This window comes from Nicotiana tabacum, chromosome 7 (genome assembly GCF_000715075.1).
Source record: "Nicotiana tabacum cultivar K326 chromosome 7, ASM71507v2, whole genome shotgun sequence".
In the NCBI taxonomy this organism is placed as follows: Eukaryota; Viridiplantae; Streptophyta; class Magnoliopsida; order Solanales; family Solanaceae; genus Nicotiana; species Nicotiana tabacum.
The window spans coordinates 102,969,634-102,990,548 of NC_134086.1; the positions used below are offsets into that span (position 1 = coordinate 102,969,634).

At 33.4% G+C, this 20,915-nt stretch overlaps 2 protein-coding genes across 4 annotated transcripts; both read right to left on the bottom strand.

Moving 5' to 3' along the window:
- On the bottom strand, positions 1 to 3,387 carry LOC107774889 (root phototropism protein 3-like). Of its 2 annotated transcripts, none has more exons than XM_016594544.2 (4): positions 2,802 to 3,387; positions 2,583 to 2,652; positions 1,170 to 2,465; positions 1 to 791 (listed from the first exon to the last, which is right to left on the bottom strand). In XM_016594544.2, the coding sequence occupies exons 1-4, from the start codon at positions 2,912 to 2,914 to the stop codon at positions 246 to 248; spliced, it is 2,025 nt and encodes a 674-aa protein (XP_016450030.2). In that variant the 5' UTR covers positions 2,915 to 3,387; the 3' UTR covers positions 1 to 245. The 2 variants fall into 2 exon arrangements, with proteins under 2 accessions (XP_016450030.2, XP_016450031.2); XM_016594545.2 differs by having other exon boundaries at positions 1 to 815; positions 2,802 to 3,344.
- Positions 3,388 to 11,988: 8,601 nt separating this feature from the next.
- LOC107774890 (serine/threonine-protein kinase PEPKR2) lies at positions 11,989 to 17,175 on the bottom strand. 2 transcript variants are annotated; one of them, XM_016594546.2, is made up of 4 exons: positions 16,637 to 17,175; positions 15,587 to 16,533; positions 14,511 to 14,807; positions 11,989 to 12,695 (listed from the first exon to the last, which is right to left on the bottom strand). In XM_016594546.2, the coding sequence occupies exons 2-4, from the start codon at positions 16,326 to 16,328 to the stop codon at positions 12,367 to 12,369; spliced, it is 1,368 nt and encodes a 455-aa protein (XP_016450032.1). In that variant the 5' UTR covers positions 16,329 to 16,533; positions 16,637 to 17,175; the 3' UTR covers positions 11,989 to 12,366. The 2 variants fall into 2 exon arrangements, with proteins under 2 accessions (XP_016450032.1, XP_075073546.1); XM_075217445.1 differs by having other exon boundaries at positions 14,534 to 14,807; positions 16,637 to 17,110.
- Positions 17,176 to 20,915: the final 3,740 nt, after the last annotated feature.

Here is a 20,915-nt window from a genome sequence, read left to right on the forward strand (position 1 = left end):
GTATGCAAACCAGATTTACTGCACCTTCAAATGCATATCGTACTTAAGATGGTACAATCATTACTGAGAAAGCAGCCACCAGTAAACTAGAGAATCTATAATAACTTGTTCTATTATCTCACAAAATTTCTATCTATGATAAAAATGAACGTTTTAACTACTCTTGTAATAGGAGAAGAATGATAATTTTGAATAGAAGGGAACACAGATAACTGCTAGTCTTCTATCTCATAGCCTTTTACTTCTCAAGAAATGGAATTTCTCCACCTTCTAGGTGTCTTTGTGGTCTGTTCAGCATTTGGGACCTGACCGTTGAAGTCATGTGATTCTATATTCGTCGTTTTTGTGAGCTTGCTTAACTTTTTCCACCCTGCAGTCCATGCTGAGGCTTGTTTTGGTTTTGCAATCTTATCAAACTGTCTCTGTAAGTTATCCATATCGTTTTGGAGTTCTCGGTACTTAGTCTTCACTGTCTCTAGTTCAAACTTAAGAGTGTTGATGTCCTTCTTGGCTGCTGTCCATCCCTCTTGAAATGATTGTGGCGTTGCTTCGAGCAATGACTTACGGTTAGATACCAGAGGTTGATAATGCGATTCTCCTGCATCTTTGAGAGAGAGATTGGCCATTGCATTGCTTATCTTCACCTGCTCAGAGAAGAGTACTTGCACCACCACTCGTAGTGGGAGCCTTTCGTTCTGAGCAGCGTGCATGCAAGCATCAACGGAGAGTTTCTGGCAATCCATCACCCTGCACAGCCTCTTTCTTTCATGTTCTGAGAGCGTAGGATGGGCCTGTGTTGTATATCAATGAGCTTTCTGATAAAAAGAGAAGCATGTTGGGCTGGAATTCTAGAGATGCAGACAACATAATTGCAAAGGTGTGGTACTTGCAGATGATTTACTTCTATCTGATCATTAGATATTTAGCATATATAGCATTTCAGAATTCTGAATCATAGTCACTTTTACTTGAGAAAGGATTGTGTATAACTGTAGTTTTGTTTAACTATTAGTAAGATATATAAGCTATATAAGCATGCTAATGTTGATCTTTGAAACATTAAATTAGAGAAGAAAAGATAACTATATTCATGATTAATCAGCAACGATTGGTTCCAGAATGTAAATGATTCACAGAACAATAAACTTGAATGGATTGGATCAAAGTACCTTAAGATAGGAATCAATTGCTCGATAAAGCCCATCATCACATGTTCTTGCTGAATCTGGCAAAGCCTCTGCCAAGACCTGAAATTTTGTCAAAGAAAGATTTCTGTCTCTGGATACTTCTGTTAGGTAACTATCTACGAGCCTCGCCACTCTCATCTTGGCATTTAGATGTGTACCCCTTTGAATTCCATCGTGCATATGTTTATCGGAGAATGGATAGCTACTAGGACTTGAACTTTCTGTCTGCTCTTGAACTATGAAATGTTCCAAAAGCCTCTGCACAAGATCGATGTCATACATGGTTTCACTTTTATTATAAGATGGTATGAGAAGATCAGCCAATGTAGCCTGCTCAAACTGCATTCCTACGCGTTTCTCCAGTTCTGTTATCAAAGCTGGAGCTACTTTCAGCATGTTTGCCATCCTCAATAGTCGAAGAAGGAAGCTACACGAAACACTGTCCTTGTGTTGTGGTATTATGCTAATTAGGCTTTCAACAATCATCCTTTGATCTTTGGCCTGGACACTTGGTACTTCATCTCCACTTCCCGCTACTATCATATGGAGGCCGCCTCTCCAACTACCACTGCTAGTGCCATTTATGCCATTACTGATGTTGCTGCCATCATCCGCCAATCCTGATCCTTCTTTGATCAAACCTGGCAGCCACTTAGCTGCATACTGCATAATAGCAGCACCTATCAGTTCGTGTTTCATGCCCTTTACCTTGATTGCGGTAATCACTCTCACAAAGTGATCAATCCTGAGAATTGAAACATCTTCAAACCACCAATCAGGGGGTACTACTTGCTGGTTTCTACTTGGGCTGGAATCCTTCATTTGGTTCCAATTTGGGCTGGAAACTTTTGTAGGCTTTCCTGTGTACTGCCATTTTATTCCTTTTGGATTAGCACAAGCTTTCCACGCGATGGACTCGCTGCATCTTCGAACGATTTGGAGGTTTTCTGCCCATGGTGATAACTTTTCACAGCTCTTTAGCACCAATATAGAGTCTCTCCATGAAGATAAAACCACATAGCTGAGAAAAGCTTCAGTCTTGAATATAAGGTTTCCTTCTTCCAAATCCTCAGTCATTTCAAGATACTCAGCTGCACATCTTAGGCCAGAAATATTGGTTGCAGATAGATCTATAGCAATACCATAACAGAACTTTGCTGCTAGCTCAAATGCCTCAGGTCCACCTGGTAGTTCATCTAAACTTATCTTGCTCAATTCTGCACCCCTCGATTCATATATCATTCTGTTCATTTTTCCACTTCTAGAAAGCAAAGGATACTTTTATGATATTTAGGAGTTGGGATATAAACAAAGAGGAACTAGTTAGCCACTTTAATTCCCACAAGACAAAGATATAAGATAGAAATTTAAGTGTTTTGAATTTATGCTACTTACCTTGTGTAAATGGAAGCTAACATCTTCAATTTGAACTAAAAGGTCACTTGGGATATCAGTTGCTACATACCTATATCAAGAATATATTATAAACCATTTGAGTCATTTACTTTGAAATAAATTCAAGTGTTCCAAAAACATTTCAGTAGCTTTAAGAGTGAACATGATATCATCATATTCTTGAACCATTTTAAAGCAATAGAAGTAGTTAGTACATACCAAGACTGTCCTTTTTGCTCAAAACTATCAGTCTTAACTCCATGCTCGCTAGCACTGAGAACTCCATTGCCAAAATCTCTTCCACTAACAGACTCAGTTTCTGATTCCCACATGGTGAGAAGCTGTAATTAAGGACTAGAAACAAAATTCACAGCAGAGAATTTTGTCAAGAAAGTGAGAGTAAGTTGAGAGGGGGAAGCAGAGCAAGAAAAGAGCAGAACAAGTAGAGAAGCTGTACTGATGAGTAAAAAGGAAATATCCCACATGGGAATGCTTGGAATTATCTCATATTTGTCGGCTTCTCAAGAATTTTCAAGGTCTCCTACAGGCTGTGTAGTAATGGGCACAGTACTGGTACGACTGTTTTTGTGTGGATTAATTCAGTGCTAATTCCCTTTTCCAATCATTGAAATATTAAAATTTCTCAATTAATCTTCATATGTTTGTTATTTTTGGGGTAAAGCTATTTTAAGCTCTCCCCACTTTTAAGTCTTTAAAAAAACTGTGTGTAGACTAGTTGGAATATCCAAAACATTCTTTCTCATGAGAGAAGGACTAATGAAGTTTTTTTTTAATGGAGTGGGTGGAAGTCTTTTACAAATGTAGACATCAAATTTATTCTCTAATGAAGGAGTATGGACCACCTTTTTCCTTTCAGTTCAAGTGTAAGTAATTTAGGGTAATATATTATCTGGTAACTCTCATTTCTTCCTTTCATTTTCTTGTCCTCTTCTTGTAATTTGCCATTTATATCAAGATAGTTAGGTCTAGGCAGAGACACTGAAAAATGTCAATCCCATGGATGCCTTAGAATGCATAAATATAACTAATGGATACGTAATGATTCTTCCTTACGTTATAATTTAAAATTCTGAATCTATCTTTATAAAGAAAATAAAAAATTATGATAAGTAGCTCTATTTGTAACATTGTCACTTTGGTCGACGTTGACACTAAGATATCAAACTCCCAATTTTGGAGCTCGAGACCTTTTTTATAATAGACTAGTATTAGTACCCGTGCGATGCGCGGACACAAATCATGTCGAGTTGTAATTTGAATTATTTGAATTATGTATAAATAACTTTAAAATATAAACCTTCCAGATAAAATTTATTGATAATCATTATTAATTAAGAAGCAAGACATGATACCATTTCGCAAATTTCATAGTGGATAACCTGTTTTCTTTTTCTATATTTATATAATCCAATAGGTTAATTTTAGTACTTGAATTTCGTTTCGCTATCAATATTAAAAATTACTAACTATGTCATGTGGTGATTTGTCTCGTTTGAACATATTAAATTATATTATTTTAATAAAATTCTTAGTATTAGTTTATTTTTTATTTCAAGCTTTAATAACTCTTATTTTTTTAAATTTTACACAATTATTTTTGTTCTTTGCTTATAATTATTATATTATTTATTATTTAATATTATTATACTTTCATGTGATTTTTTCGGCTTACTAATTGAATTTATATTTTGCTTATTTTCCTTTTAATAATTATAATATATTTTTTATTCTTGAAATTTAATATATTTTACGCGTTTATCCTCTTACTCAAAACTATTTTACTATGTAAATCTAGCAATACTATTTTTGAAAATAATTCAATTATTTACTTTATTTTATTTTAAATTAATTTAAAGTATAAATATTCCCACATTGTATTTATTGTTTTTCTTTATACCGACTTTTCCTATTAAGAAATTTTTAATTAGTATTTTACCCGTAATCAAAATAATATCATATTTGACTTTAAGTTGTAACTTTGATTAGTATAAAATATTAATATATAAGTTCTTTGATTATTATATTCCAAATCTATTAAGTTTTCTTATATTTATTTTTTGTATTACATGCAATAAAAAAATTCTCTTTTAGTTTCAACATACAAAATTTGACTTTTAATTTTAGTTAATAAAATTACTTATATTAGATATTTATTTTATATTTTTAAATTTTAATTCTATATCTAGTAAGATTTTAATTTTTGGTGCCACTTTATTTAGTATTATTATCCATTACTATACTTTAATATAATATAAATCTAGAAATATTTTAATCTTAAAATAAATATCTATTTTATTTTAAAAATATTTCTTGAATTCTTAAGTTATTTAAATTTATCAATAGTATTTTTAAGTATTTTATTTCACTTTATTTTATTTTCTAAATTAATTCTTAGCATAAATATTCTCACGCTATTTCTAATTTATTTTAAATATTTTTAAGTTCTTATTTTAGACATAAGTTGCGTGGTATTATCCACAAAATGATATTTCTTATCATAATAGATAAATAACAACTTTCTCATATCAAATTTAAATAAATTTTATCATTTTCTTTATGATGAAAGATTTGATTAATTTCTCTCTATTTATTCCTTATTTTTGCTATTCTATTATTCAATACATAATATTATTACATTGTTATGTGGCTTCAATTAGCTTGTTTAATTTAGTATCTATTTCTACCACACTCATTTTAGTATTAATCATAAAAGTTAATTTCTTATTTGTTTGAACACATTATATCTAATGATAATGTTTTCATTATCATTTTATTTCTCTATGTACTATTTCTAAAAATAATAAAATTATGAAATGAAAGAAAAGAATACAGATCAAGTGGTTAGTGAATAATTATATTTGGAAAGCTATCAAGTGAGTCAATTTTAATTGATTTCTACCATAAATTAAATTTGATCAAATCTAAGTTGTTTTAATCCTTACTAAATTTGTCTAAAAATCTATTTAGATTATGTCTTAAAAGTGCTAAGTGACATTTTCTGAATATGCCCCTTGGCTTACTGTCATGCCTCACTACCTTCCTTTTAAAATAATATATATAGAAGATATAAATATTTAAGTTTTTTCTTATCTTATAAATAATTGTATACTTTATGTAAGATCTAATTTTATTGCTTGAACATTTTAATTTTTGAAGTCAATAAATCTTTAATATCATAAGTAAATTTTAGTTTTATTTTAACTTACTTCAAAGTATAAATAGTCATAGGTTATCTCAATTTATATTTTTCTATATTTTTTATTTTTTCCAATTATAGTTTTTTAATTAATTTTTTACCTCCATATTTCTAGCTAATTTAGAAGAAAATCTATGAGTGAATATATATATATATATATATATTAATATATATATATATATAAAGAGAGAGAGATTATATTTGTCTAAGATATATTTAGATTATGTATAAGATTCATTAAACTACTTCTCTTAATTACTTTCCATTTATAATTTCTAATAATTAATATTGTCTTATAATTGCCAAGTGACTTCATTTTAGCTTGTCACTTGGCTTAACCACAATGATACTACTCTCCTTTTAATATAATATAAATTCTTTATTGGCCTCCCCCTCCCCCCTAAAGAAAAAACTAGGAAAGAAATAAATAAAATGTCCCTATGTGTTTTATATTTTTTAGTAAAAAGGTAATCTACAGATATTTTGACCAAGAGACAAGCTCCTTTGCTGATGAAAATTAATTCCCCCGTCTCAAATTATCTGTTGTGTTTTTTTACATGCCCCTTAAGTAACATTAATTAGGAAGGATTTTGGATTATTTTACTCCTATTTATATCTTAAAATATAATCCCTCTTCATTGAAAATTTACTCTACTTATGTGCTATCTCCATCTTCAAGAATAATTACTGTTAATGATAAAATGGGAAAAAAATAATTTATTTTGTCTTAAAATTTTAAAATAATAAATAATTTGAGATAACTATTTTTTAAAATTACGATAGGCAATTTGAGAGTGATATAGTAATAGCTATGCGACTGCTTGTTCGCAATTCCGACTTCGCAAATACGAAAATTGCTTCGTAAATGTGAGCTTAGCAGAGCCTGGGCTTCGCAATTGCGAACTCTGATCGCAATTGCGATACCACAAGCAAGTCTGTTTTAACCGGTTCTTTCCGAAGTATATCAGAGTAATGACCTGCGATTTTTTAGCAATAGTCGGGCGTCCCCGAGTCGCGTTTATTTGGGTTGTATCAGCCGTTTCGACCGTAGTCGTATGCGTTTGGCCGTAGCCATTTTCGATCCCCTGCACCTGAGCTCTTAGCTCGCCACAGTCGTTCCTAACTCGGTCGGCTTCACCCCTGAGGTGCTCCAGAGCCTCCGCCTTTTTCTGCAACTGAGATAGGCTCGGGAGGATCCGGATCCGGATCGCCTAATATTTGTCCTGGACATCAAATACGACCTAAGGAACCAATGTCACCGGCCCGCCATGAGCAAATTGCATTTTTTGGCATTTTACGGCCATAAAACTGGATATCCGCGCTAATATCTAATTTTAATACATGTTTTAGCCTATGGTACATTTTAACTTATTAACCGCTTTTAATTAATTTTAAGAAAATTCCACATTATTTAAAACGCATCATGAGCAAGTGCTAAATGGATGTTGTACGTACACCCCCGATGAATGGTGCATAACAAAAGTTGTGGGTCCCAAATGTTTCATGAATTGTGGTTGTAACGATAGAGAAGTATATAAGCCATTTTGGAATCATCAACATTTATATGAAAGTGAGATTTCTGTAAGGGCCAAGGGGGCCATTGTCAGATTCATGAGTCATGACCCATGTCTCTTTATTTCACTGCAGAATTTTTAATTATAACATATACCCAATATAGTGTTCCTTTAAAGCTACTTTTCAGGCAAAGATTGATGGATTGAAATTAAGTATTCCAGAAAATGAGAGCTGCAAATTGATCATTATTCCCCACTTCTTTTAATAGTTACGACCAAAAATTGGAAAGTTTCAGTAATTTTTTTAGTAATATAGTTAATAAGGGATCGAAGAGAAGACATCCAAATTGATTTGATAATGATCTTGATTATTGGATTATTCCTTAATTAAGAATGGTCTCCAATAACTAATAGTTTTCTCCTCTGAAAATGACCGAGATAAGCTTGGTGGCATCAAAGGCGGTCTTTTCTTATATACACCTGTTTACTCTTAAAACGGATAACAATTAAATTTGTATGCGATTTTAAGAATATGTAGAACGATTCGACACAAATAATCAAGGATATTCGGTAAACGAATTAAAGACAAAAATGAATAATCAAACCAATTATTAGGGGTGTTTAAACAGAACCGGAGAACGGTACCAAACCGAAAAATCAAATCAAACAGATTAAAAAATCTGACTAGGTTTGGTTTGACTTGGTTTTGTATTGAGTAAAAAAAATCGAACCAAACCGACATATAAATGTATAATTTATATATATATATTTTTAAAACTTTATATTGAATTTTCTTTAAAAAGTGTAGACATATTTGAGATCCTCTCATGTTAACCTTGAAAGCATACATTAACGGGAAATAATTGTTAGATGACTAAGAAAATAACTATCATGTGTTACTAAAAAAATTCTCCCATTAGAATATTTTAATAGATCATATGTTTGTCAATTTTTTTCGATATTTACTAAACATATATTCACTTATCAAAACTTTATCTATAACTTTAACAAAGTAAGATTCGAATAATATTCATGTAACAAAAAAAATCGAAAACCCGAAAAACCCTACAAAACCGAACTAATCCGAACCGATATAGTTGGTTTGGTTTGGTTTTGATAAAAACCGAACCAACCTGGTCCATGTACATCCCTACCAATTATAATGTCACGATCTAACTCGTACTTAAGGTTGAACAGTAGTTTTGCCCTCGGTCGGATCCTGGGTTCGAAACCAATTGTAAATGAAGAACAACAATAAAGTAAGAACTTTGCAGTAGCTAGAAAGCAGAAAAATGAATTTGTATTGCCTTGGTATGCCTGTTACTAGGGGTGTACAAGAAAAACCGACAAACCGCAAAAACCCAATAATCTGAGTCAAACCGAGAAAAAATACCTGACTATGGTTTGATGTAGGAAAAAAAAACCCGACCATAATTGGTTTGGTTTGGTTTTAACCAAAGAAAGTCAAACCGAAACCAAACCAACCCGACATTACATATATAGAAATTATAGATATACTTATTATATAAATATATTTATTGTGATGTAATTTATAAATATTTCTTAAAAAAATTCATTATTTTATCTTTTAAGGTATTATTTCAAGGTTGGACTTAGAACTTTTGAATATTCTAATAAGTTTATAGCCATTAATATTAATAAATTAAATAGGGGCATTTGCATTTATACCCGCTTTTTGTGTCACGTTTTAACATGTGCCCGCTTTGCAAAAAAAATTGCAAGCGTACTCGCTTTTTTGCATAACTTCAGCATACGGGGCTGAAGTAGCAAAGACAATCACGCAAAACTTCAGCATTCTAGTAGACGAGCCTAAAGTTCAGCTCTAGAGCTGAAGTTTTTGTTTTGTAACTGGCAAACTTCAGCTCTAGAACTGAAGTTTTTGTTTTTATAACTGGCGAACTTCAGCTCTAGAGTTGAAGTTTTTATTTTGTAACTGGTGAACTGAAGTTTTTGTTTTGCAACTGGCGAACTGAAGTTTTTGTTTTTGTAACTAGCGAACTTCAGCTCTAGAGCTGAAGTTTTTGTTTTGTAACTGGCGAACTTCAGCTCTAGAGCTGAAGTTTTTGTTTTGTAACTGACAAACTTCAGCTCTAGAGCTGAAGTACATTGTTCTTGTGAGAGCAACACCATTTTCATTATCGACGTCATCGTTGAACACATGAGCAAGCGTTACGAAGCATTTCTATGTCACTATCATCTTTGTCTATCTTACTTACAAGTAACTCTGCAATTATGCTCAAAAATTTAATTTTTGGAATTGAGGTTTCCAACTCATTGTTGTGCAATAAGAAACAAAATGTGATAATGATGTTGGGGTCTGTCATCTCCTCTTAATCTGGTCATCCCCCATCAAAATGGAATGGGTACAAAAAAAATTTAGAGAAGTAGATAGCGAAAAATTGAGCAATGAAGATGAAGGAAGTCAAGCCTTTCACTGGTTAGACGCTAGTATTCAATAATTGAGATAGTGACCTTTTTCTCTCTAGTCCGGTGATGGTGATGGAGAAGGAGGAGGAGAAAGGAGGCTGAAGTTGTTTAAAAAGTGAGTACAAGTTAAAAGTTTTTTAAAAAATGGATATAGGTTAAATAGGGGCGACCAAATAGGGCGCCCCGTGCAATTTTTACAATTAAATAATGCTAACAAAAGCCCAAACCAAAATCAAATCAATAGTAATGCTAACAAAAGACATTCAATTCATTACTACGAACGAGAATGTATTGAATATCCATTTTTTTGGTTTGCAATAATTTTGGATAAAAATGCATAACCTATTTTTATTTTTTCTTTAGCGTTTAGTCATATAATTAATACTCTCTTATTAGCCTACTTATTTTAGCATGACTTAATACTTTTAGATTATGTTTATTTTTATTATGGCTTTTTAATTAGCAATATTTATATTACATAATTTTATTGTCTTTATTGTTGAATATTTTAGGATAATGCCATGACACATCTCATATTTTATATTATTTTCTTGGAAAATACTTTATATAGTTGCATCTTACTAGGATTAACGAAATATTTTGAGCACAAGTTATATGTTTTGTTCTACGAAGATTTTACCGGAAAAACCCCCCAAAAAACCCGAATAACCCGAAAACCCGAGATTGAAAATCCGAGTTTTATTAGTTTGGTTTGGTTTTTAGATATTGTAACCCGACACAATTGGTTTTGATTTGGTAATTATAAAATCCGAACCAACATACCCTATGCGCACTCCTACCTGTTACAATGTGTCCTATTAAAGAAAAAGCTTCCCCTTTATATAGTAGGAGAGTTTCATCTCTAATACAATTCTAAAAAAGGTAAAAATTCCTATTTCTCGTTAATTACTGATATGTAGCCGACATCGGACGAGATTTGCATCATCATATCCGGTTGGGTATGGATATCACGGCCATTTGTTAGTCGTGTGCAACCATTTGCCATATTTTTTGAGGTTTTGGAGCTTGTTTTGGGTCCGGAAAGTGTTGCTTCATCACACCTGATGATAAGCACATCGTTCACCTGTTATTGGCCTCGACACGAAGGGCTTCCATCCTCGATTTCAATCTCGTATGTCCCTACCCTTCTTCCGTCTTCCTCATCGGGAAATCGGGTAGGCATTATTTCTGATTTCACTCGGTATACAACATCAAAAGCCTCATGATCTGATGGATAAGCGAGATGATCAAATCAGGAGTTAAAAATATCTTAAATTATGTAACTAAAAAGACTTATTTTTATTTGTTCAAGAAAACTGAGAAATATTCATATAATATATAGGTAAAACAAGATATATCATTCATATAAGTGCATACAATATAAAGTTGTCAGAGTGAGAACGCAGCCACATTAGATTATTTTAGTCTGATTAAGTTGACGAATTTACAATTATTAATAAGATAATCATAGTATATGGTTATCATATCTCTAGTCATTCTCAAGCATGTGGTATGTTCATGTTCACCATTGTTTCATAAACTCATACTGATATAGCAGACATGCCGCTACTTTTTTATGAGACTAATAATGGAGTACCACCCTTATTTTTCGACCAGATTCCTTTTTATTTTATTTTAAAAAGAACCTTAATAATCAAGTGATGGAGAAAAGAAATTGTAGCAAAAAGAAATGATATGGGGGGAATGAATAATGGTGAGAGTGGGGCCACGCCAAACTATATGAACTTATTGAGGCTGCAAATCTACAAAGAGTTTGCTGGAGAGTGGTGTGACAAGATATCTTATGCCGAGCTTAGAAGCCCATTAATTAATACTTAGTTACAGATGATAATGATAGAATTTCTAACATTCAATATTGTCTTCCATAGGTGAAAAATGGCTAATAATAAAAGACTACTACAACATAGTGTTTTCAAACCTAAATGTCATGAATTGCATGGGTCCAACATGGTCGTTTCAAAACGTTATAATACATATATTCATTGCCAATTTCCTTACTTCGTCGTTGCACATCTCCCATCGTATTTAACCTATTTTTTTCTCTTAAATCTATCAAAAACATATAATCTCTCTTTATATAATCCATTCGTGGTGTCAAATATTGGTTTATGCTCTTTTTCCTCGGGACATGATGAAGTCTTCCACGATCAACCTAATATTAATCTTTCTTTCAACTCAAAATAAATTACTCAGCTTATATCCCTGATGCTGTTAAACAAGATTGATTCCAAATGCATTATCTCTATGACCCTTGAAACTTTTTTACAACGGGCTCAGAGAAATAACTAAGAAAACACGCCTTATTTACATCTCTCTCTCACACACACACACACTCTCTCCAACTGACAAGTTAAAAATGTTAAGAATTCACAAGCCAAAAGCAACGCCAAACTAGTCCAATATTATCTGACACAGAACTCTTCTTATTAACAATTTATTCACAGCCAAAGGTTAAATGAAACCAGTCGCCAGTTACCACTTCATGCAGTTGGGAAGTCGATTCATCAATAGTTGTTGCAACATGCTGTGCTCCGCCTTTGCTCCGAAGCTAAGGAACAGTACATGCTGCTGAAGGTCATACCCGTCAAAATGCTGTACAGAGGTGGTTAGCTTGTATGTTAGGGGGACAGTCTTGATCAATTGTTCTGGCTGGGCTGCATATTCTACTTCTCTTTGGCTCTGATATCTTCATATGTGAAACGGCCACTGTGAGAGCATCGATAAAACCAGAGTCTTCACCTTCAGGCATATTAGACGAACTACCAAAAGTTGAACCAAAATCATCACTGAGAGAGCTAAAGGCTAAGTTTCTTCTCTCCCGTTCTATCCTAGTAGTAGCAGTCAGCTTGCTTTTGATTGGTTTTACATGGTTCTTCAATGTGGGTTCTGTGTAAAATAAAATCCATGGATGCCCTGTACATAAAGAAAAATGGTATCACGAAATTTAGAGCCGGAAATCACAAAGCAATGCATTCAGACAAGCGTGAGATTTAGACATTTACAACTTTTCGCTGTCAAGACTTTGATGAGATGCCGTCATTCTTATAAACAGTGTGGAACACCCCCGACTCCCAAAAAAAATGTCAGGTAACACTTTTACACCAAAGTTCTAACAGACGTTGTCAGCCAACATTTCAGAGCAAGAATGTCAAAGTGAATTCTATCAACAGGAACCTACGCATAAATACAGATGACTGTTCCATCAACACCAGGGGAACTCCTATCTGATACCTTTTCCAAAGCTCATTGACTGACACAAATACTTTTAGAGTACGGCGTGGTTCTATAAGATTGTTTTTTCCAAAATGAGTTTTGAGATATGTTAGCAAGTAGTTTTTTGTGTTAACGAAATTGTAGAGCCTTTCTCGATTAAAGGAACTTTAATTAACCAAAATTGAATCTTTGGAACATGTTCGTCAGCATAGTTTATAGCTTGTTGACAGGGAATAAAATTATTAGGCCTATGGAGCGAGTTATCTTCAGCTGAAAATTCACAAATTTTGTAGATTCTTCAGTGTTTTTGATGCTTTTAACCCCCCCCCCTCCCAAAGCGCGCGCGCGGTGGGTTAAGGCTTAGGATGGGGGCAGCAAATGGATTCTGAAGAGGAATACATTAGATGCAAGTTATTCGAAGAATTTATGATTCTTATGCAAGTTATCAAATATGCATTCGTTCCTTTGTCCCAACATCACATCAATTTATTCTACTCATATCATCTATAAATGAACTCATAATTCATATCATCACAGCCACACCATGCAACTAAAATGACCAGAAAACATAAAGTATCTGGCACTATAGTAACCATAGTAGAATATTTTCAGTCATAGAAGGTCTTTAACAGCTGATGAAATCAAGTCTCATCTAATTTTTTTTTTTTTGGGTAAATTTAAGTTTTAGCCTGATCTTCCATATTCACTTTTCTATTCTTTTCGTAGGCTGGCCTAATAATACTACTACGCATTATGCAACAAAAGGTTTTAAATTTTATGTCGCAATTTAATCGTCTTATTTTGGTTTTAGGTGCGCCAAAAGTTGTGTCCAATTTCCTAGTAGTATCCTACTACTAGTCTCACTTCCAAATAAATAAGCTCTAATTCATTCTTCAAAAGTTCTTTTTTTAAATAAGGCGTGGACAGATGTTCAAGCCGAGAAGAAATCACCTAATTTTTTTCTCCATTGGGATTTGAACCTGAGACCTCATAATTCTTAACTCACTTCATTGACCACTAGGCCAAGTAGATTTCTCTTCACTTTGGACCCACATCATCAAAATAAAATAAAATTTCAATTGTCACCTAAATTAGTGTGCTTGGTTACATTAAGAAAATTATGGAAATATAGGAAGTATAAACATTTAAGTATATACGATTGCTCTAATACTACAAGTTACATGACACAGACATCCATATGAATTGCCCTGGTGTTTCCCCTGCGGGGTTACTTGACAATTCGTGAATCATGTCAGCATTGTCTTTTCATAGAGTAGGATGGTACACCAGAGATATAGATGATCAATCAATCATCTGTCATATTCTATTTGCAAGAGAACACATACATGCTGCTAAATAATTTCTCCAAAGGTAGATCCCAACCACTTAATTCTGTCTAGTCCTCTTTGAGTGCATTTCATCCAAAAGAAATTACCAACAAAAGAATATAAGATATAAAGCGAACAGGTATCAAAGCAACAGCTAAGAAATGGAAGAGATCTGGAGGTTACTCACTTAGTACTTCATCGGCACTGTACCTTGCTGAAACATCCCTTGTCATCATACGGGAAAGCAAATCACGAGCAGGTTGTGACACAAATTCCCAGGGTCCACCAGTGAACTCAAGATTCTCCTCCTTAATTGCGCTGAATATAGATTCCAAAGAATCACCTTGAAATGGGAGCCCGCCCATCAAAAGTGCATGCAGGAGGACACCGACACTCCATACGTCCACTTTCTCAGTGTAATCACCAAGCAGAACCTCAGGAGCAACATAAGCTGGACTTCCGACCACACCAGTCAAACTCTGACCTACAAGCACAATAAAATAAAGAATTCAGCATATCAGATACCTCATTGCTGAACAAACGAAACAGCTGAGCATATACACATTCATACATGTGTATGTATGTGTGTGTGTGTGTGTTTGTGCAGATATATCATCTTTTTTAAATGGTAAAGGTTTCATTAAATAAGGTAGCAAGATGGGACGAACAATACAAGACAAAAAGAAGTGCGAACATATATCATCAAATCCCCAAATGTGCATCTTCAAGTGTTTCAGCCCGACCCCCAAATCTCCAGCCGGTTTCATGAAAATCTTTCATCATCCAGCTCGAGCAAGAATGAAAAGAAACACACACATGTGCATAACCCCCTTCACCTAGTTTGGAGCAAGGAATCTTCCAAGAGGAAATAAAATGACTTTAAAAGAGAGATTTCATGATGGCCCACAAGAGACAACATTAACATAGCTAAGATCCTATGTGACAAACAGTTGAGACTTAGATGAAAAACCCCATCATCATATCATTCCAGAGAGACCTTAAACTTCACAAACTTGCATGCAGTTTCTTTCTAGTGCTATGATTTTACAAAATTGACAGTGTATAATCTGTATGATGAAATTAATCTTTATACAGATATATGCAGCTTTGTCTGCCTGCAGACTCCTTAAATGTAAATATAATAGGTGCCAAATACTGATAAAAAAAATATAGGTGCAAAAGATATTTATGAAATTGGCAGAAAAAAATGAAAGCTATCACTTAGCAAGTCAAATTCAAAGAAAATAGGTCATCTTGAATTACCATCTGAAATTCTCATAGCTAGCCCAAAGTCTGAAACCTTAACTTGTCCAGAGGTTGTAAGGAGGACATTTTCGGGCTTAATGTCCCTGTGCACAACACCCATCTCATGACAGTATCTAATAACCAGCATCAGATCTTTGATCACATTAGCAGCTTGTTGCTCCGGATATCTCCCTACCCTAGCCATTTGGTCAAGCAACCTTCCGCCTGAGCAAAGTTCCATAACAAGATAAAAAGATTCAGCATCCTCATAAACAGCCTTCAGTGTCACAACACCTGGATGCCCAGAGAGATGCTGCATTATCTCCACTTCACGGTGAATGATCTCTTCCCCCTTACGCAGAGTCTTGCAAGCATGCTTTTCTCCACTCAACTTCCTACGACATAATAATACAGACCCAAATTTCCCTTTCCCAATAACTTCTCCCATCTCATAATCCTGCTCAATCTTCTTTTTCCTCCCCAATCGCGTGGCTGAATCAAGGCAACCTATTTTCCTTTTAAGTCCTCGTCCAGGTGAGCGTGAACGTGCACTCCCACAAGGCGGGGCAGTGACTACTCCTGTGATTACACTCTTCCTACAACAGTTAGCATCTTCAACCACAATTTCCCTAGATTTCTTTTTCCTTCGCGAGTAATCCTCAAGTGATAAATGTGACCTGACTACTGTGAAAGGACTCACATCTTTTTGACAAGTAACTGAAATATCTACTCCCTTTCTCTTCTTACCCAAGTTCTCCATGCAAAAATTTAAGTAATTAAGCTACCTCTAAATCATAAGCAGTCCTCCAAACTACATCTAACCAAAAACCACCCAGATTGTCAAAACTATAAAGCTACTACCTTGATGCCCCAATTAACTAATTCAGTTGTAACAGCCCAACCAGATAACAAGATCTACCAACCATAAAACAGGTGCATAAAAAGTTCCAACTTTTTGTTACATTCTGCAATTTCAAGAAAAAAGGGTATGAAACAAAACCCACAAAACAAAAGAAACAAAGCATACATACTAAAAAAATTAAACAAGAAAAGCAAAGGGCTAAGTACCTCTTAATGCGAAATGCCTCTTACTCCTTTTCCTGCGACCCATTTGAGCATACAACTCCGAGGTAAAAGACATATTTATCCTCCTTTCACAGAAGGTAGTTAGTGAAACCCTAAATCTCTGAAAAATAGTTCGATTAACAGAACATGTAGCCTGAAAATCAGAAAACGGGGATTAATAGAATATTCTAGTAGGAGTAAAATTTTCTTTTTGGTACCTTCATACAGAAGGAATGATAGTGGGGTGGGGGGAAGGAGTGAAGAAGGGATTTTGGCGAGAGGAAGAAAAAGGAGATCACTTTCCGGTACAGACACGTGATTCTGAAACTGCCACCCTCACTATTGGCGCCGATCTGCTCTTTTTGACGTGTGATGGTACGCCACGTCAGTAGATCGGACGGTGGAAATCAATTCAATGGGGGTTACACTAGGAAGGTTGTCACTAAAGTTGTACTGACGACGCAAGTCTTTCTTAAACTTGGTAACGCACTATTATTTGTCATGTTACCTAACATAATTGCTTCATCAACTTTCTCTGTCTCACCACTTTTTGGGAAAGGAAATATAGGGTTCATTTTTAGATAAAGGGTGTTCAATATGTGTTATATAACTTTAAAATATAATATTTTATCTATATATACAGTGCAATTTTCCAATAAAGAATGCTTAATTGACTATCCTTGTGATCATGTGGCTTCACCACTAATGATAGTGTGTACCTAAAAATTAAAGAGTCTGTTTCCGATAGATACTCGTTTTAAGAAAAAGAAATATGCTATTCGTGGCCAACAAATAGTAGAGAATAAAAGATTAAAAATAAAAGAATATCACGGGATTAAAACTCTACACAAAAGAATTGTCTTGCAAATGAAAATAGGTCTTCTATTGCTGTAAAAAGGAAGGCAGTGTATCGGGTTTCTAATTTTAGTTGGTTCATTAAGTCCACCTAAGTGGCTTTTTTATTAAAAATTTTGTTACGTAATGAAATGTTATCGGGTTCGAGCCGCAGAAGCAAGCCATTGATACTTGCATTATGATAGATGTTTACATCAAACCCCTTTATTCAAATCCTACGTGAACGCGAAATATTTTGTATAATGAGCTACCCTTATTTTTTATAAATATTCTCTAGTTAATTAGAGAGATGGGAGTTTGCAGCTGATGAACAACGATCAGAAGCAAAAAGAAAAAGAAGGGTTCTGTATACGATCAAAATCAATGAGCTCAATTTCGAAGTTTTGGATTGGGCTATGAGTTCGGGTTTCGGCGACTCGAATTAGAGGTCAGACCCAGCTGAAAGACACACACCTCGAGGAAGCAGATCGAAGGCTTGGCACGACCTACATCGAGGACAGTACATTCTCGAGGGCAATCAAGAAAGAGCGGGAATTTCTCAAGGACACGTGGATCAGGACATAAATTAAAGGATAAGATTTGTACGAAATGGTACAGGTCCGTACTAGGTTGTTATACACCTGTACCAATAGAATTCTTTACCTCAATTACGAATGTACTATATTGGGGTTTTTTCTTTCTATATAAAAGGTACCTCAATCATTTGTATCACACATTATTCACTGCAATAGAATATTCTACTCTACTTTTTTTGTTTAACATGCTCACCAAGTGTTATTCAGTTTTATTACTTTTGCTTTATTATTCATACTTCATTGTTCTTAGCTGACCTCGAGATTCTTATTGTTGTAGCAATACCGGTTTGACTCATTAATTCTTCTTATTTAAACTTCATATTACTTGTATATACATTAGTATTAAAATAAATTATATATTTTTAATTATATTTAATTGTTACTCTCATTTTACGAGGTAAACAGGTTCTTTAGACGCCCTTCGTATAGTGGCGTGAGGAAGTGATACAGCAGCAACCACCATCATTAGATGTTGCGGCTTTCTTTAACGTCAGAAAGGATATAGTACTTACTTTGCCATCCAACTTTTTACTTAGACTAGTCAATTTATCCGGTCGTATTTTTTTTTTAGTGATTTGATTTTGTTATAATTTAATTAAAATATAAAAATATCGTTAATCATAAAATATCTTTTTATAATTCTGAAATATTAAAATAATAAAATAGTAGATTTATATTTTCAAAGGATTGACCAAAAAGCTAGTATTGTGAGTGTGTACAATTCAAGTTCCCTGAAAAAGTCAAATGTGAAATGATAATCACATATATGTTTGTTTTAGGCAAAAAAGTAAAAATAAGAAGTAACCACAGTGACACCACAACAAGAAGACTAAATAGACATCTTTTGAAAAAAATTCACTTTCACAAAATATTTTTGTCACACTTCTCCAATCCAGTTCTTAAAAGTTTAGTCAAGCAGCCTTATACTTCAGCTTACAATGTTGCGATAGCGATAAGGGACTCCAAGAGGTCATTTGTTAGGATGTATTACATAAAATAATGAATGTATTAACTTTTGATATTATTAATTCCTTGTTTGGTACATATTTTTAATTTATGTATTACTAATGCAAGTATTTATTATACAATTTATTTAGTATTATTCTATGTATAATTAACACATGCATTACTAATCCACCTTATTCCGTATTATTCTTGTATAACCTACCAAATGATCCCCAAGTGATATTAATTCTTTGTCCACATAAATAAAAAATTCAGAGAGCTAATTTTTCACATACTTACTAATTGAAGTACAATATTTCAAGGTATTCTGAATATGGGAAGCAGAAATAATGCAAACAAATTTGGTTGAGAAAAACATCACGCATTCTCTATACAAAAATAAAATTAAACACTCATTTCAAAATAGGTGAGAAAAGACAACAAAAATTTAAAATAAAATATCAAAATAAATAAACTCTGTATAGCATTTTTTTGACTTTCTAAAATTCAAACTAACATATTAAGTGAATGTGTTATATGAGAAAATTTGTAACGTAAATTATTTTTATGTATAGAAATTTGTAAAAAAAAATTAATAATAAAAAGTATAACTCCCAAAGCAGTGTTGAGTAAATTGCTTTTTTTTCCTTTTGGGTTATTTGTTTCTCTCTCTTTACTGTTCTTTGTTTGTCTGAAAATTAAGTGTTGGAAAAAATTGGATGATTATGGAGAATAAAAGGTTTAGTTTGAGGCGTGTCAAAGATATTGTTCTTAAGGATATTTTGCCCACACCGAGATGAGTAATATTAGGTATATCCCCCAGGATTCAACAAGCTCTTCTAGTATAACTAGGGGCAAAACAACAAAGATTTATGAGAAGAAAACCCAGCACAAAAAAAAAAGGGAAATGTTTTTTAAATTTTTTTCACACTACTACCATGAACACAAACAAATAGCTTTATTTATAGTCCAAGAGGATGGACATCTGAAATGAAGAAACGGTAAAATTCTTTGAGAATTCAATGCTAAGAAATCAATAAGAAAACATTAAGAATTCAATAACAAGATCTGAAATGATGAGACTTTAAAATTCATTAAAAATTCAATTCCAAAACAGAAGCAGTTATAACCATTCCTTTTAACTTTTAAAGGAAATGATTATCATATTTAATACTAGCAAACGGACAAAGACCAACTTTGGTCAATTTCAAACTTACAAAAATATAATTGATTTTAATACTCATTTAATGTTAATAAACATTTTACTCAAAATTATTCTAATTTATTGTCAATTTGAATATTCTTTTTGAGATATTAAAAATATTTTTTTTTAACAATCCCCACATAGCTCAAAAAGAATATCATAGTGAAATAAAAAAATTTGATGGGTTTTCACAAATGAGCATAACGCGTCGCATCTGGTATCTCTTAGACTATGAACCAGACCTAGATAAAATAAGATTAAACTTATAGAACAATTGGTGAAGTTCAAACCTTCTATGAACCAAGAATTTTTTTGTAAGTTTAGTGTCTTATCTATCACATTATACCCCCACACACTTTGTTGTTTATCGCGGTTTTGCGTTAATAGGCCATGCGCATGCCTGGTTTTCATGAGTGCTCTAGAAATTTTTTGCCATAAATTTTATAGGAGCGGCCCCACTCCACACTTATATAGGTCAATCCATCAAGTGTATTCTGCAGCGCAATACAACACCTAAAATTAGGCTATGGATTAGATTAAGAGTTTAATAACTCAATCTCCCATTCCTTGCAGTCTTGCACTCTATATACACACACCATAGGAAGGGATATAATTTAATAGTGCACATTTGATCAACTAGTGACCTGTTATTACCCATATGAACCTACTTCATGGGATCTCCAATTACATAGGTCGGATTACC